This window comes from Micrasema longulum, unplaced genomic scaffold (assembly GCF_059751315.1).
Source record: "Micrasema longulum isolate JH-2025_06_02 unplaced genomic scaffold, ASM5975131v1 h1tg001827l, whole genome shotgun sequence".
In the NCBI taxonomy this organism is placed as follows: Eukaryota; Metazoa; Arthropoda; class Insecta; order Trichoptera; family Brachycentridae; genus Micrasema; species Micrasema longulum.
In genome coordinates, this window is record NW_028279001.1 from 204,182 (window position 1) to 219,409 (window position 15,228).

The following is a 15,228-nucleotide window of genomic DNA, read 5'->3' on the forward strand; positions in this document are numbered from 1 at the left end:
CGCACCCGTGCCCGTCTTACTGACTTCATCGGACAGTACACGTTACACGTTACTCGCTTCCCTGAACAGTGCACCGAAGACCCGATGGTTGCACCCACTGCACCCCGCCTCGCTATTACAACTGCACGTGTTCCATCGCACTGACCCGCCACTGGACGGTGCACGTTATTTGCTTCTCCGAACAGTGCGTATGCTGGCGTTAAATATATGGCGACGTTAATTTAATACGATAACAGTTGATCGCATGTGTGACAATATTGTTAATTAAATAAAAATTAAATAACTTAAACAAAAATTATATAGCGTCCCCCCCTCATGCGCGATGCGGACAACCTCCGACTAGTCACGGATTGTATTTAAATTTTTAAATAAAAAATAATATGCTTTAATTAATAATTTCATTTAAATCTATATAGGCATAGAATTAAGAGTACTCCAGAAACCGCATACGCACATCAAACAGAAGGCTATTCAACTACTCATAAATGAGTAGGTTTACGTTTTGACCCATTAGTTTCTTTATAGACGTCGCTCAGTACGAAACTCCTGATTTAAATTCAACTATGCCGTGTTGTGTCCTTTAAAGTTAAGAAATACTGCTAGGAAACAGGATGCAATCACATTTCATCTGTAATTTGCAAATAAATGTGTATATAACAAATGCATTACTTAAAAATTGAATTATTTTTCCATCTGTCAGATTGTCGAAGAAACAATATGGAAATTTCGTTAGTGTTGCCAGGGTAGTAATTTTTTTTACCCTGCTTTGCTCATCTAATGAAAGAATTAATGGAAATTAGACCTCAGATTAAAAAACGTCGTGGTGGGCATTTGAACGAAATTATCTTTAAAACAACAAATATTATTTAACATGATATAAAAATATCAGTTTTATGTCAAATACAATTTGTTTTATATTTTAAGTTCAAAGTTCATTAATTCAATTACTCTTAATTAATGACCCTTTACTTATCTACTCTGTTGTGTCAATCAATGTTTCCGCGTGCACAATAAAATTTTAGATAAGTTAACAGATTACTTTTTTTACCTTACATTTGTGTTATGATTTTTTTTCCCCATCAAGCAACATTACCCGGCGACTTCACGAATGCACGCGGTGAAAGTAAGGCGGAGTGGGGGAATTATTAGACACAGTCCGATGTATTCATATATGATTCTACGCTCCTTCTGGATTATTCCTAATTCTATGTATATAGGTACATAAAAGGCAATGTTCAAATGGTTGTCCTAATGGACGGAATAACTACCGGACCGATTTACGTGCGGTTTTCAGATAAATGTACATCTTTGCCGCGAGAAGGTTTATAGCTCATAAAATCTACAATTTATTAAGTACAAAAAAAGTTAAGAGCGTAAATGTTTTTTTATCCATCACTTTCGCCAAGAATGCTTATACGAAAAAATGGATGGATGTTATTTTTTTGTTCATAAAAAAAGTTTGTTTTTTAAGGTTAACAGACAATATTAGCTTTTTTATGGACCCTAATCAGATTATTTCATTGAATTTCTTATAATTTCTACCCATTTATTTCTTTTTACTGGATTTTTGTTTTACTAAAATAATATTAACTCACATTCTATACGTTTTTGAAAATCGCATTCCCGACTAAAGTGCATCCCTGAGCAGAGTTTGACATTTTCTAAAAGAATTCTTTATTCGAAAATAATAGATTATTTTATGTTTTGGAATACAAACACAAATAAGTACTTGGGTCCCTACTTAAATTAAATATATCTATTATGTACTTTTAGATTTGGAATTTAATCATAAACATGTGCCTAGGTACCTACTTACCAATGAAAAGTGACAACATCTTTTTTACGTTTATCCGAACGGTTTTTACTAAAGATTTTTTAGTAAAGTTTTGTAAGCATACTTAATTATGTTTAATCTTAAGAGGGAACGCTGTCCGACTTTTCTGCATACAAACGTATTCACGTATTTTCTCTCTGAATGAGGACGTTCAGTGGTTTTTTTATATTTTTTATTTGTTAATGGACTATTAAACTAAGCCAAAAAAAGATTTTTTCAATTTTTATATATCGTATTATCAGCACTACGATTTTTTAAAGTTTTGTATTTCTGAAATGAATCCGCGTGTGACGTCAGATGTTCATTTCCGCTTATTCTCATTCAGTTCTTCCCATTGGTCCAGAAGCGACAAGCAGACCGGAAAGCTTCCATAGCTCTCAGATCGTAGGTAGATTCATATGAACCAGTGACGTCATTCCAAGTAGTGCGTTTTTATTGAAATATATTTTATTGTTTTTTCCTAGCATTTTCACTAAACTTTGCCGTACAATTTAATGCTCCAATTTTTACCCCGCGCAAGAAATCATTTTTGTATCCAATTTCCCGTAGGGCTGAAGTTCCTCATAATGGCACTAGAGAAATGGTTTTTTTTACAATAAGAACAACAACAACAAACTATCACGCCGCTTCTCCGTAAGGGTAGGCAGAGAGGATAGAACGCCGCATCACTATATCTTTGCATTCAAATCTCGCTTCCTCTACATTCGTAGATCTTCTCATGCACGTGCGCCGATTATTCCGACTTTTGCCATGTCCATCTTCAAGTATTTGTTGGATTTGGTCATGCCATGTCTTTCTCGGTCTTCCTCTATTTCTGCATCCATCGATATTAGCATTGTAAATAGTCTTAGCCGTTATTTCGCTGTCCATTCGATCTACATCTCCAAACCAACGCAGAGCTCCTTTCTTGATTTTGTTGTTAATGCTTATCTCAGCCTTACATAATGTACGGATCTGAACATCTACGCATCTATCGTATATATTTTTAGGACACATTCACATGAGAGATCGTATTTCGACAGCATTCGATTTTGTTTATTTAATCTATAGACGAGTATGAACTTAAATCTAGCATAAAAAAGCATTGCCGGGTTCAGTTCGTAAATATATAAAGAAAATGTTACTATCTCCTTCATTTTCAATTAAAAATGTTGAATAATAGGTATTACCTAAAAGGAAAATGTTCTAGTAATTTATGTATATTTTTTAAAGGGGATAATTCTGTGATTCTACATGCCGACTCATCCTACGTATAATATCGTAACCCAAAGAACGCGATTTTACAAAAGTATTAAAAAAAAAAAATATTTAGTATAAATTTAAACATCGTCCGATTTTTGGGAAAAATGGTACGCTTATTTATTTTTATATCTTTTTTCATATAAGCTTACGATAAACTTGCAAAGTTTGCGATTTTTGTAAAAATGCACATGCGATATTATGCTTCCGAAAAAGCGTTAAGTAAAATATCGTATGAATGACATACAACATTTTACATCGGGATTATTAGGATTTTTTAACAAACGATAATTATTTGATACTCACAAACGATGCATATAATCGTAAAAAGCACTAACGATAATATACGTTGTTATTCTGTATATTATAACAAAGATAAAGTATTAGTAACAAAATATAATATAATTAGCTGGATTGTTTTATCAAACATTTTGTTGTCTTTCATGCACATATGGACTTTGGTTATTTTACGATGAAATTGTTGTTGCAAGAATTTATTTAAATGTCTGCACATAAATGTATTCTACAAAAATATATTTTCCTCTATTACAGGAGTTTTTATGCTTAGTGTAGAATAAGTTTCTAAGGCTAAATCACATTTTTGTGCTTTAGCCTTAGGTTAATTTCCTCAATGTGGATGTTCAAACATGTGCAGAATGGTGAATGTTACACAGTGTGTAAAGTGGCCACTTAAACCAGCCAATGACAGGCCATAAGCCCTGTAAATGCCTAGACATCCATATTCCCTTCTCAAAAATGTTTTCCTTCTCTGTTGAAATAAATTCAAATATGAATAACTCCCTAGGGAGGAAATCCAGCCAGTCTGCAAGCATTTGGACATACTCAAACATTGTTAGGTTAATTATTTTATTTTTCCTATAAGCGGGATTCATTTTGGAAAAAAACATACAAGAAAATACTGTTTTTAGAAAAATACAATGCACACGGCGGACGTTCGTCTAGTACAGAGTAAACAATCGTAACTTATACTTACGCCGCTTCCGGTCTTCTTTCTCGTTCCGGGTACAATAGTATACTTTAAAAAAAAATGAGATACGATGATATGCGTCCCAAAAAACGTAATTAATTGCAAATATTTTTTTCTTCTTCATTGGAACTAAAGATGTAATAATATATAGACGAAATACATTAAAAATTCAAAATCGACAATTTGTGGGTTACGACATTATACGAGTACGTAGGAGGGGTCGATGTATATTTGTATATATTTGTGATATCTACATATATTTCTGCGAGTAGTTAAGATCAACGCTGTTAATGTTTTGTCTTAAAATAAGCGGATGCCAAAATTGTGTTTATCAATGAATTATTACAAATTTTCGACTTTCTCTTTCGACAGAAACCTTTAATACGGACCGGACCGTCCATAAATGACGCCGTTTTGTGTTGAGGCCCCCGGTATCAAAGATGGCCAAACGACCCTATACCTATTTTTAAGAAAATTTCGAAAATCCGTAATCGCACTTTTTAATTTAAATGTTTACAAAAATATTTTTTGTTTGATAGTATTTGGACACTACACTTTGAACAATTAACCTAAATGTTAACATAGCGAGAGACGCTTTTTAAAAATTAAGTATTAAATATACAGTCGGCCGCTTTCATACTGAGGGCCTCTATTATTAAAAAGTAAAATAAAAAATAAAAACCGAACCGGAATAAAATTCTAATATAAAAACGTGTTTTTACGAATATATAATAAGGAATTAGAATTTGGATTATGGTAAAATGGCGCCATTTATGGACGTATCCTCTGATCGCCGAACCGGGTTGTAACAGGTTTGTTTGCTCCGAACAGGCGTGGTAATGGCCTGCTTCTCCCTGCCCATGCCCCTGCAGCAGGCGACCTTCACGGCGGAGCGGCCCTTCCTGCTGGCGCTCCTCACCCGGGACTGGGACGTGGCCTTCAGTGGCCGCCACGCCGGCCGCTAACCGTCCTCGCATCATTATTTATTATATTATAATAAACTCTTTTTGAACAGAATTGTATTTTTATTGGCTTCGGCGCGGCGCCACCTCCGGTCGACGCCTCCTCGGAGGATCGTTCTCCCGCCGGAGTCGCAGTCAACGGCAGTGAAGAGTTTCTCTCATTTTCCTTTCAGCGCTCGGAATGTTCGGCCTGAGCTCGCTGCAGTACCGGCCCCCGCCCCCGAGGTTCGAGGCCGATCGGCCCTTCTTGTTCCTTCTCGGCGAGGGGCAGAGCATCGTCTTCGCGGGCGGCGTGCTCCGTCCTCCGCCGTCCGGTCGTCGCTGATGTCCCGTATTCGTCGTAACATATTTATTCATTCGGTCTTAAAATAGTACAAACATTATAATACACGAATGTCCTAATATTAACCGTTTTCTAATTATTATTCAACTATACATATACATATTAACTATCAAATTTTCTAAATTATATATGAACACTCGAAACTAACATTTCATCACAACACCGAGGTTACAACAAAAAAGGTTGCGGAGAACAAAACATTTTCAATTTGATTTAAAACAAAGCATGCGCATGGCTTTCGCGGTAATACTAACGGACTAACGGGACACGAACATAACCGAGTGGAGGCCGGGCGCGCATGCGCATGCAGTCCCGACATTTTACATAAATAAGTTAAGTGCTTTATAACTTAGCAGATATTTCAACAGAGAAGAAGAATGTCCTCACTTCCTTTCAGAAATTGCTTCGGTACATTCTAAGTCCCATCACGGGGCAGACGAACGGCGGATATGAATATTTTTAGAAAAAGGAATAATTTTTCTGCAGTTTCATGGAAAATATTTATACATATTTATCCAAGAAGTAAAACAATCTTCGGGGATTACCTGAGAAAATTTGGAGACTTCCTCTTCAAGAAGCGTTTTAAATGAAATAATGTTTCAGCTTTCGGTGAATTTAATTTTTATTTAGGTCTTGAACTATTAGCATATGCTGTGAAAACGTCCGATGAAGATGTTCAAATCGGGAGATGGTCACTGCCATGGAAATCCGATAAAACCTCCCATCGAAAGAAGAGGCTAAACCGAGTGAGCAGAACGAGAGGTCCGGAGCATTGTGGGCTCGGCTTGGGGGAGGAATGCGCGCCGGAGAGCCGTCATTCAAAACACATCAATTAGATTCATCTGAAAATTAGTTAATCAATCTACCGGATTTGTCATCCCCACAGATTGGAGTGAGCGTTTAAATCACCCGTTAATAAAATAGGCTCAGGAAGGGAAGAATAAAAACTCGACTACCGTTAAATATAAAACAGATAATTTGGGGAGGTAAAGGATGAAACGAATGTAATATTGTTAATCATGACTGCGCACACTGAGTGAGATTATCAGGAGGGGTGACCGGTATGCGCTGGAAAGAGATGGAATTTTTCGCAAAGATGGCGCAGCCACCGCCCCCATCAGAGCGTCACATCAAACACGCGAGTACCCATCCAACCGGATTTGAACCTTGTCTCGGAAATAGCAACAATTGATATTGAAAATAATGTTAACAAATGAAAAAGATTTATATTATTGGATACAGCACTTCTGCGATTCCATTAAAGAATTCGAGCCATTGTCAATAGCTTGAAGTAAACTATTTATTAAATTGGCAGTGTCGGACGGTATTTTATAAAACATAATAAGCTTTTATGAGTGGGGAATGCAACACCATTGTAATGGTCAGAATCAGTGTTATTACCGTCTGGGGAGATTAATAGTGATTTAAGTAAATCTTTATCTTTATAAAAATTGAGATTTTCAGGACTTCGACGTACTGTAGGTTAAAATAGTTTTTTTACAGGAAGCGGAAGGTGAAATATTACTACCGAAAATTACATTAGCCGGGCGGGAGAAAGAAGGGGAAGTAAGGGAAGAAGCTTTTTCGGCAAAGGAAGGTTCGACAGGAGGAACAATCTTAGCTGTCTCGAAATACGAAATACGAAATACATATTATCCGCAGCCATATTGTGGCGTTTGATACTTTTCTGTCGAGAGTATTCTGGACATTGAGTATTATTAGCAGTGTGAGAACCTTGACAGTTAACACGCTTAGGAGGTTTGTCAGATAGGCAGAATTCACTCAAATGATTCTCGGAACATTAACAACAACGGGAAAGTGGTCTGCATACCGTTATGCTGTGACCAAAGCGTCAGCACTGGAAGTATATAACCGTGGGGAAGATGTATTTTTCTACAGGAATCGAGCTGTAGTGGATGTGGATGTGAACACGAGGGGGGAAGGATTGACCTTCAAAATAGACTATTGCCGACTGAGAAGGTTTCCAAATTACAGATCCAGATTTCGTATTTTCGTAATTTAGCCGTCGGACTTTGAAATGTTTTCCGTATCTTTCCGGAACCCGACTAATTCCTAATGGAAACAATATCACCATCCGACTTTTCAGTCGGAACTCCTTTACTCCCAAACGAGTGATTTGGTAGTTGGGAATTAACGCCTTAAAATTGTTGTTTATTATAGTCCCAGAATTTGAGAAATAGTTGGCAGATTCCAAATCCTGAAATTCAACGATAATTCGGAATTCGCCAAGAGATTTTACCCCTCCCTGTAAAACATTTTTAAAGGCTATCAAGCTCCAAGCGGGAGGAATTAAAAAAAAAATAATAGGGCCAAAAATTAAGATGGAAAATTAAGAAAAAGTATTAAAATAAATTATAAAGTCCATAAAAATAATTTTGAAAATACGGAAAGCAAATGAAGAGAAGCAGAATAAACAGACCACGTTTTGACAGCGAAAAAACACGCGAGTAGTTCGTTGAAAAATAAGTCTTGTTATAGTCCGAGCAAGTCCGAGTCGGCCTCGTGGTGTAATGGTCAGCGCGTTTTCCTACCATGCGAGAGGTCTCGAGTTCGATTCCCGACATGGTTAATATGAAATATTTATTTAAATAGTTGTTTTACACCGGAATATTTCATAGTTCCTGGACTGGTACCTGAAGCGTAAGCGTCTTAGCTTCATGTAACAAATATGATCAAGATACGCTGTGATTGGTGTACCGATGCAGTGCCTTATGCGTCATTAGGCGCGGAAAGGAAATGATGTCGAGGAGTATGTTGGTACCCACCGAAGGTTTTTTTGTTTAGCGTTTTTACCTTTTATATTTTACAAGTTATTAAACATTAATTTTCAATTAACACAAGGGTTTCAAACTGACAATAAATGGATAAAACTCATTTTTATCTAATTATAATGTCTAGTCAATAAAATAAGTGTTGCCATTAAATATCATTTCCAAGGATGACACGAATTTTCTCCGAAACCAGCGAACCAGCGAACCAGCCAGAAGCCAGGTGCCAAACTAAAAAACTGTATTTTCCTTAGAGTATATACATGTCGACTACACTGGTACTTATACTGATAAGCAGAACAAAATACATACATATTAAGGGATACCAGTAATAAAAAAATAAACTCACTTAAAATACAAGGCTCTACCCGCGAGAGTAAACAAACCTTTAATTTCGTGTAAGTATATTCAATTAGAACACCCGGGATGAAAGGGTGAAAAAATAAAACAATACTATAGGCCTCGGCCTGAATGAATTGTTGGATTTAAACACTATATCAATATTTTTTGAAAAGATTTGACGATTTCGCCCTCGCCTTGGCTGGCTGGTTTTCACTAGTGCCTTTCGCCACTAACTTATGATTATTATAGGTTTCAAAATAATGGCGATTTCGGCTCCCATACCGCTGAACCGCGCGGTGTTCGAGGCGCGGCATCCCTTCCGCCTGCTGCTGGTGCGTGCCCGCGCGCCCGCGCCCGCCGGCGTCGTCTTCTGCGGGAGCTTCGGGGGCCGCTGACGGCCGACCGCCGACCGCCGACCGCCGACCGACCGCTCACTTATGGCCTATAAAGTATACATACACCATGCGTGTTCAGACTAATTATGCACTTATCAACGTAGATTCTCGACTCGACGAAGTAGGCGTAACTAACGACCCCCTGCACACGGGACTGGAGTTGGGAAACATAATACGATGAAGAGTGAATTGTTACGTTTTTACGCAATATTATATAAAGCTGAACTATTTGTAGAATTTGTAAATTGCACTAACAAATGGACTTAAGGATTAATTTGTTGTTTTTAGTTACGTGAAATAGTCTAGTTGAGTTACCCGCACTTAATAGGGAAGACATGAACCATACTGTTAAATTATGGAAACCAATAAAATAGATGAATAAATACTGTTTTTGAATAATTTTTTACTTTCATAGCACAATCAATACTTTTATAGTGTAATATAATAAATGCGTTCGTGTACCATTTTTGAGCTTCCTGGTTCGATATTAAAATTATTAAGTTACATTTACACACCAATATTTCACTGTCCCTGGACTGGTACCCGAGGCGTAAGCCTGACCACCTTACTTTCATGGAACAGATAAGCGAGATACGCTGCATTTTATGTTCCAGAGCAGCGCCCTATGCACCACTGGGTGCAAAGGGGCAAATGATGATGATGATCTTTTTGTTAATAATTTATTATCGAAATTCAACGAGTAATATTTAAAAAGTATTATATATTCAACAGGAACGAGCGTTCTAGAAAATATACTTCCGATTAATTCCACTAACCTGCTTTATTGTTTAGGTGTTGTGATAGAACTTTATAAGGCTAGTGCAGCTTGCGGGGGTCTGGGTGGACCCTGGCACGGTTTGTGCGCGTTGGCGGTCTGGGTGGACGCTGGCAAAGCTCGTGTGGGTTGGCGGTCTGGGTGAACGCTAGCACAGCTCATGTGGGTTGGCGGTCTGGGTGAACGCTGGCTTAGCTCGTGTGGGTTGGAGGTCTGGGTGGACGCTGGCACAGCTCGTGTGGGTTGGAGGTCTCGGTGAACGCTGGCACAGCCCGTGTGAGTTGGCGGTCTCGGTGGACGCTGGCATAGCTCTTGTGGGTTTGGCTGTCTGGGTGCACGCTAGCACAGCTCGTGTGGGTTGGTGGTATGCGTAGACGCTGGCACAGCTCGTGTAGGCTGGCGCTCTGGGTGCACGCTGGGACAGCTCGTGTGGGTTGGAGGTCTGAGTGGACGCTAGCACAGCTCGTGTGGGTTTGTATGTCTGGGTGGACGCTGGCACAGCTCGTGAGGGTTGACGGTAGACCGTTGTAGGCGGACGCTAGCACAGCATAAAGTAGAAACTCACAGAGTTGGTCTGAATAGTGTTCTTCAATAAGTTTAACAGTAATTACATAATAAAAGTGCATAGAACTTTAGTTATGTAGCAAGGGCGTGCGGTAACTATCGCTGGGAGGGTTGCTGACAATATATATATATTTTTATTTTAATTATTATTGATTTACGTGTTTCTTATTTAAATACTTCATCAAATAGTCATCGTGAAATGAAAAAAATCATGAAAATAAATCAATGTTTTTTAAATTACTTGTGAGTTAATTCATCTATTTGAACTTCCGATCGATCCGACGTTCTTTCTTCGAAAAACTGTAACGCAAATTGTGAAATCAAAAAATAGTCACAAGTGTTAGTTTGGTAAAATAATTTGTAATAACCTGTTAGTAATAATTTATTGTAATTCCTTTTATAAAAATCATAGAATTCAATTCAGCTAGCCAATTAACAATTGTTTTTTCTTTATTTGCCCATGCAGTGTTCACATATAATTGATGAACAAGATCTGGAATAACAATTTGTGATTATTATACCAATGTCATATGTATTGTTTATTGTTTGTGAACCATAATAAAATAAAATAAGAGATCTGATATATACGAGAGCATATCTGTACCTAGTTTTCACCCTCCTGTAGCCAATAGTACAGTCAACTATCGGACTGCAATTTTAAAAAAGTTTTTATAAATGAATTGATATTTTTTTACGTAAAATCTTTAATGGAATTAATTATTCAAAGCTCACACTTCCAGTAATATTTATTTAAGAAAAATATAAATCTAAATACACAAAACAGGTACAAATAAAACACATAATAAAAGTTTAATTAAGTTCAGTCTTCTAAACGAACTCTTCCAGGGGTGGTATTCTGTATCTTCTCTACCCCCTAGAGAGTGATTAATTTGAAGATTTTTATTTGCTTCATAGAATGGCCACACTGATGATTAAAAGTCAAATGGTGTATAAAGCTGCTTCAAAATCGGAAAAAACTAATACGGTTTGGTCAATTCAACCTAGTTAAGTGTTTTGAGTGATGTTTAAGGTCGCAATAATAGTCTAAATAAAAATGTTCATATTTAATTGCACGTGTTCGTATATGAGGGCATTGGAAGCAAAGATAGCAACCACCAATTTTTTTTTTTGGTTATGATGTCATTCTGTAGTTTATCAACTTTATTTTTTATAAAAATCATGAGTTGAGTTGCAAATGAAGTTTAAAATCATACTTCTGATGGTTTGAAAATAGTATTAAGCAAACATAGCAATATCCATCAGCCATTTTATTCGACCAATGGCAGGCTTGAGATTTAAATTTTCAAAATGGCCGTGCCGTACAAATATTAAAAAAGTTTTTTTAATTCGTTTTTCTATTAAAGCTAATTTATAGTATCTTAATTCAGTGAAAATAACATTTCTAACCAAAAGACTCTCTTTGGCATTAGCGTAGATGTTTTTGTTATTTTTCTCGAAAACACCAAAACGGAAGTTTGCTATCTTTGCCCTCATATGTTCGACGTATATGTTTCGAAGTTCGAAGTGTGGCCATTAATGAAGCAAATAAAAAAATAAAAATATTCAATTTAATCACTCTCTAGAGGGTAGAGAAGATCCAGAATACCACCCAAGGTCATATAATTATCGGGGTTGAGACGACGCAATTGCGCCATGTATGCATGCGTTCGTACAAAATCGATCACAGGATAATGAACTTACTTTAAATGAACTTTTCCAATGGAGTGCCCACGTGTGTATAATGGTGGGTGAGTGTTGAAGATTATGCACTCGCAAAAGCGAGAAAATGATCCCACAGGCGGTTTAGGCTTCGGAAATCGATGTTCTTCTCGACTGTCTGAACATAAAACGGTTGGTAAGAACAAAATATGCCTCAAAGGTCAGTATTTCCAGAACGCAATAAAAACGCCAAGCAAAACGTGGGAAAGTAACGGCTGCACGGATACAGAAAGTGACCTTTTACAGGTTTCATAGGAATGGCGCGCAGTGGACGCCATATGCCGCAACAGGCGTTCGTAGCCAACAGGCCGTTCTACTTCCTCTTCACGTCGGCATCACGCGGGGAGACGCTGTTCGCGGGGAGCGCCAGGAGCCCGGGAGCCGAGTAGCCGAGTAGCCGAGTAGCCGAGTAGCCGAGTAGCCGAGTAGCCGAGACCGGTGCAGGCTGGGCGGCAGGTAGGCCCGATCTATTTTCTCCCCACTCGCCACCGCCACCGGGTGGTGCCCGAGAGTCTTAGAGAACACTTTATATTACCCAGTCGGGACGGGACGATTGAAATCACTTTGCATTGAAAACTCATACTAAACGTTATCATACTGTTCAAAACTGAACAGTATGATAACGTTTGCCGTTAGCGCATTTACCTGCCATGATTACGGTCCCGGATTCGATTCCCGACAAAATTGAAATAAAATATTAAAAATGTTTTTTGTTTCACTGCAATATGTCCGCAGTCAAGACGAGTCCGAGGAATGGCACTTGAAACTGATCACCAAATGTTCATGAAACAAATTATTAAAAGATCAGTTAATAATATACAAATGTTGGTATACAGGTAATGCGTCCTATGCACTACAAGAGAAATAGGCGTCGATAAGGAGAGATAATAAAGCTAATCTATATAATCTACCCAAAAAAGACATTTTATTAAATACAATAATAATGTTTTTCTGTTATTTTAGGTGGACATTGTAGAAATCACCAATATTGGATCATATATTGAAACTGTTTTTGATGATTGTCATCTACGAAATATTTCATTTTTGTATGAAATGTTTATTCTTTATCCGATACCCTTTTAAAAAGAAATAAATGAGTTTCCCGATATCGTCTATTGTCTTTACTTTCTCGTGTTTACCGAAGGCCTTTTACCAAACGAAGCATACAATACAATAATTAATCAAAATGCTTCTTGTAATACATCGAAATATACATATGTTACTAGCGGACCCGACAGACGTTGTCCTGCCCGAACGTTGGAAAAAGACTTTTCATTGATAAGTAGGTACCTAGGTACTTGTTTGTGATTAAATTCCAAAACTAAAAATTGATAATATTTAAATATTGAATCTAAGTAGGTACCTAACAGGCGCGTGCGGTGACTTTTATCAGTAGGGATGCTGACAAAAAATTATTCTTATTTTTAGTAGGTATGATCGTAGATTTCTAAACGTAAAAAAACGTATAGCAACATAATTTTATGACATAAGTTTGTATGTATATAATTATGTCATAAAATTATGTTGTTATATGTTTATTTACGTTTTTTCAACATTTTGATTTGAATAAATCCTAAGCGTGTGATGACAAAATAATTTGTTTTTCTGAAAAGTTTTACTTAAATTCCAAGTCAATTTAACCCTTACGCTGCTACGCAGTTTTTCAAGAATCTAATCAGAAATCTTATTATTAATACATTTTAAACATATTTTATCGAATACGTTGTTTTCCAAACACACTACTGTTTTAAAAATTATTAGCAATTCCAAGAAAAATCTTCCATTTCATAAATATCTAATTCAAGCCCAGTGAAGTGAGCAAGATAGACAAATCGTACAGCGGTTGTAAACCCTTTCCTAATCGAAAATAAAAACAAACAAAAATGATCTCGCACAGCAATCTAAAGGCGCATTGTTTTAATAGTTATTATTGAAACGACGATTGAAACGTTTTTTTGTTGATTGCGGGGCAAAGTGCCCTTATTATCAAACCTACCACTTCTATCAATGCATGCTAAACAAAATTTGAGTAAAATATATCTTGGAATTTGTTGCAACAGAGAGGGAACACATTTTTTCCAAGGGAACATGGAAGTCTAGGCATTTATAGGACTTATGATATGTCATTGGCTGTTTTAAATGGCCACTTTACACACTGTGAAATATTTACCATTCATGATTATTTTTACATTACCTCAACTCTTGCATCTGTTGACTTTTGCAAACTAAAAGAGCTGAAACCTTTATTGAATTCGGCGAGTTTCATCTGGATAAATTATTTCACCTCCTAGGTAATGCCTAAAAATACTTTAAATTTTTTATGCAAGTTATTTCGATCAACAATATTTTGAGTATGTCCAAATGTTTGTATGGAGTTATTTAGATTAAAACTTTATCAAACTTTATTTAGTTATTTAGATGATAACGGGTAAATTTACTAAGAAGTGATGTTATTTCTTGTAGATGTTATAATATAATTTTAATTTAAAAAATAATGTTTTCGTACAACTGTCTCACAAATTGATATCACTTCCAAGAAAAATATTCCGTTTCACTAATAGCTAGTTCACGCATAATGGATTGAGCGAGATAGACAACAGTTGCTGAAATTACAAACAGCTGTGGTAAATTACATATTGTGTACATTTATATATTTTTTTAATCTTACTTTGTTACTCTAACTGACAAGTTAACTCTGCAAAGGGTCCTTTTTATTGTGAATAAATATACAAAGTATATCATTCAAAATGATAACGGAAATATCCGTTTTAATAAAAAGTGATATAGAAATAATAATACCTCACCTAGCAACTTGAAAGCTTAGCAGCTCAACCTATTACAAAAGTGAATTCGACAATAACGATCAACTTCTAAGTGATAGTGATGATAGTTTATATGACTCCTATGAAGAGCTCAAAATCTAAGAAGCATTTCTGAAATATTTTTGGATCAAGATCGAGCTGATATACTTTATTTACCACAATTACGTTTTGTTTGTAGAATTGTTTCTAGAATAGAGTTTGTATAGTAATAATTACGTTTTGTTTGTAGAGTAATAATTACTACCTAATGAACAGCTAAAACATTTTAATTTCACATTACTGTAGGTACCCATTATAATAAATCAACAAATGATTTTTTAATATTCAAACGTCCTAATTGACAATCATTTAGGTTCCATGGTGAATTATTTTTATATTTTATGGCTCTTTACTTATTTGTTTATATTCTTAATTACGGGGTTTTCCGGTGATATAGGGACCTTACTAGATAAGAGT

The 15,228-nt window shown here is 36.4% G+C and overlaps 1 protein-coding gene across 19 annotated transcripts in view; it reads left to right on the top strand.

Annotated features, from left to right (window-relative positions):
* The window catches only part of LOC148273844 (serine protease inhibitor 3/4-like), a 45,654-nt gene extending 32,591 nt beyond the window's left edge, over positions 1–13,063 (top strand). For 7 of the 19 annotated variants that reach the window (XM_088238082.1, XM_088238086.1, XM_088238085.1 and 4 more), the window contains one exon: positions 8,747–9,275. In XM_088238082.1, the coding sequence (XP_088094208.1) occupies positions 8,747–8,892 (146 nt within the window). In that variant the 3' untranslated portion in view covers positions 8,893–9,275. Of the gene's footprint in view, positions 1–4,892; positions 5,076–8,746; positions 9,276–12,196; positions 12,407–12,913 lie in introns of those variants that run through there. The other 12 variants (XM_088238090.1, XM_088238093.1, XM_088238094.1 and 9 more) reach the window with 2 other exon arrangements.
* Positions 13,064–15,228: the final 2,165 nt, after the last annotated feature.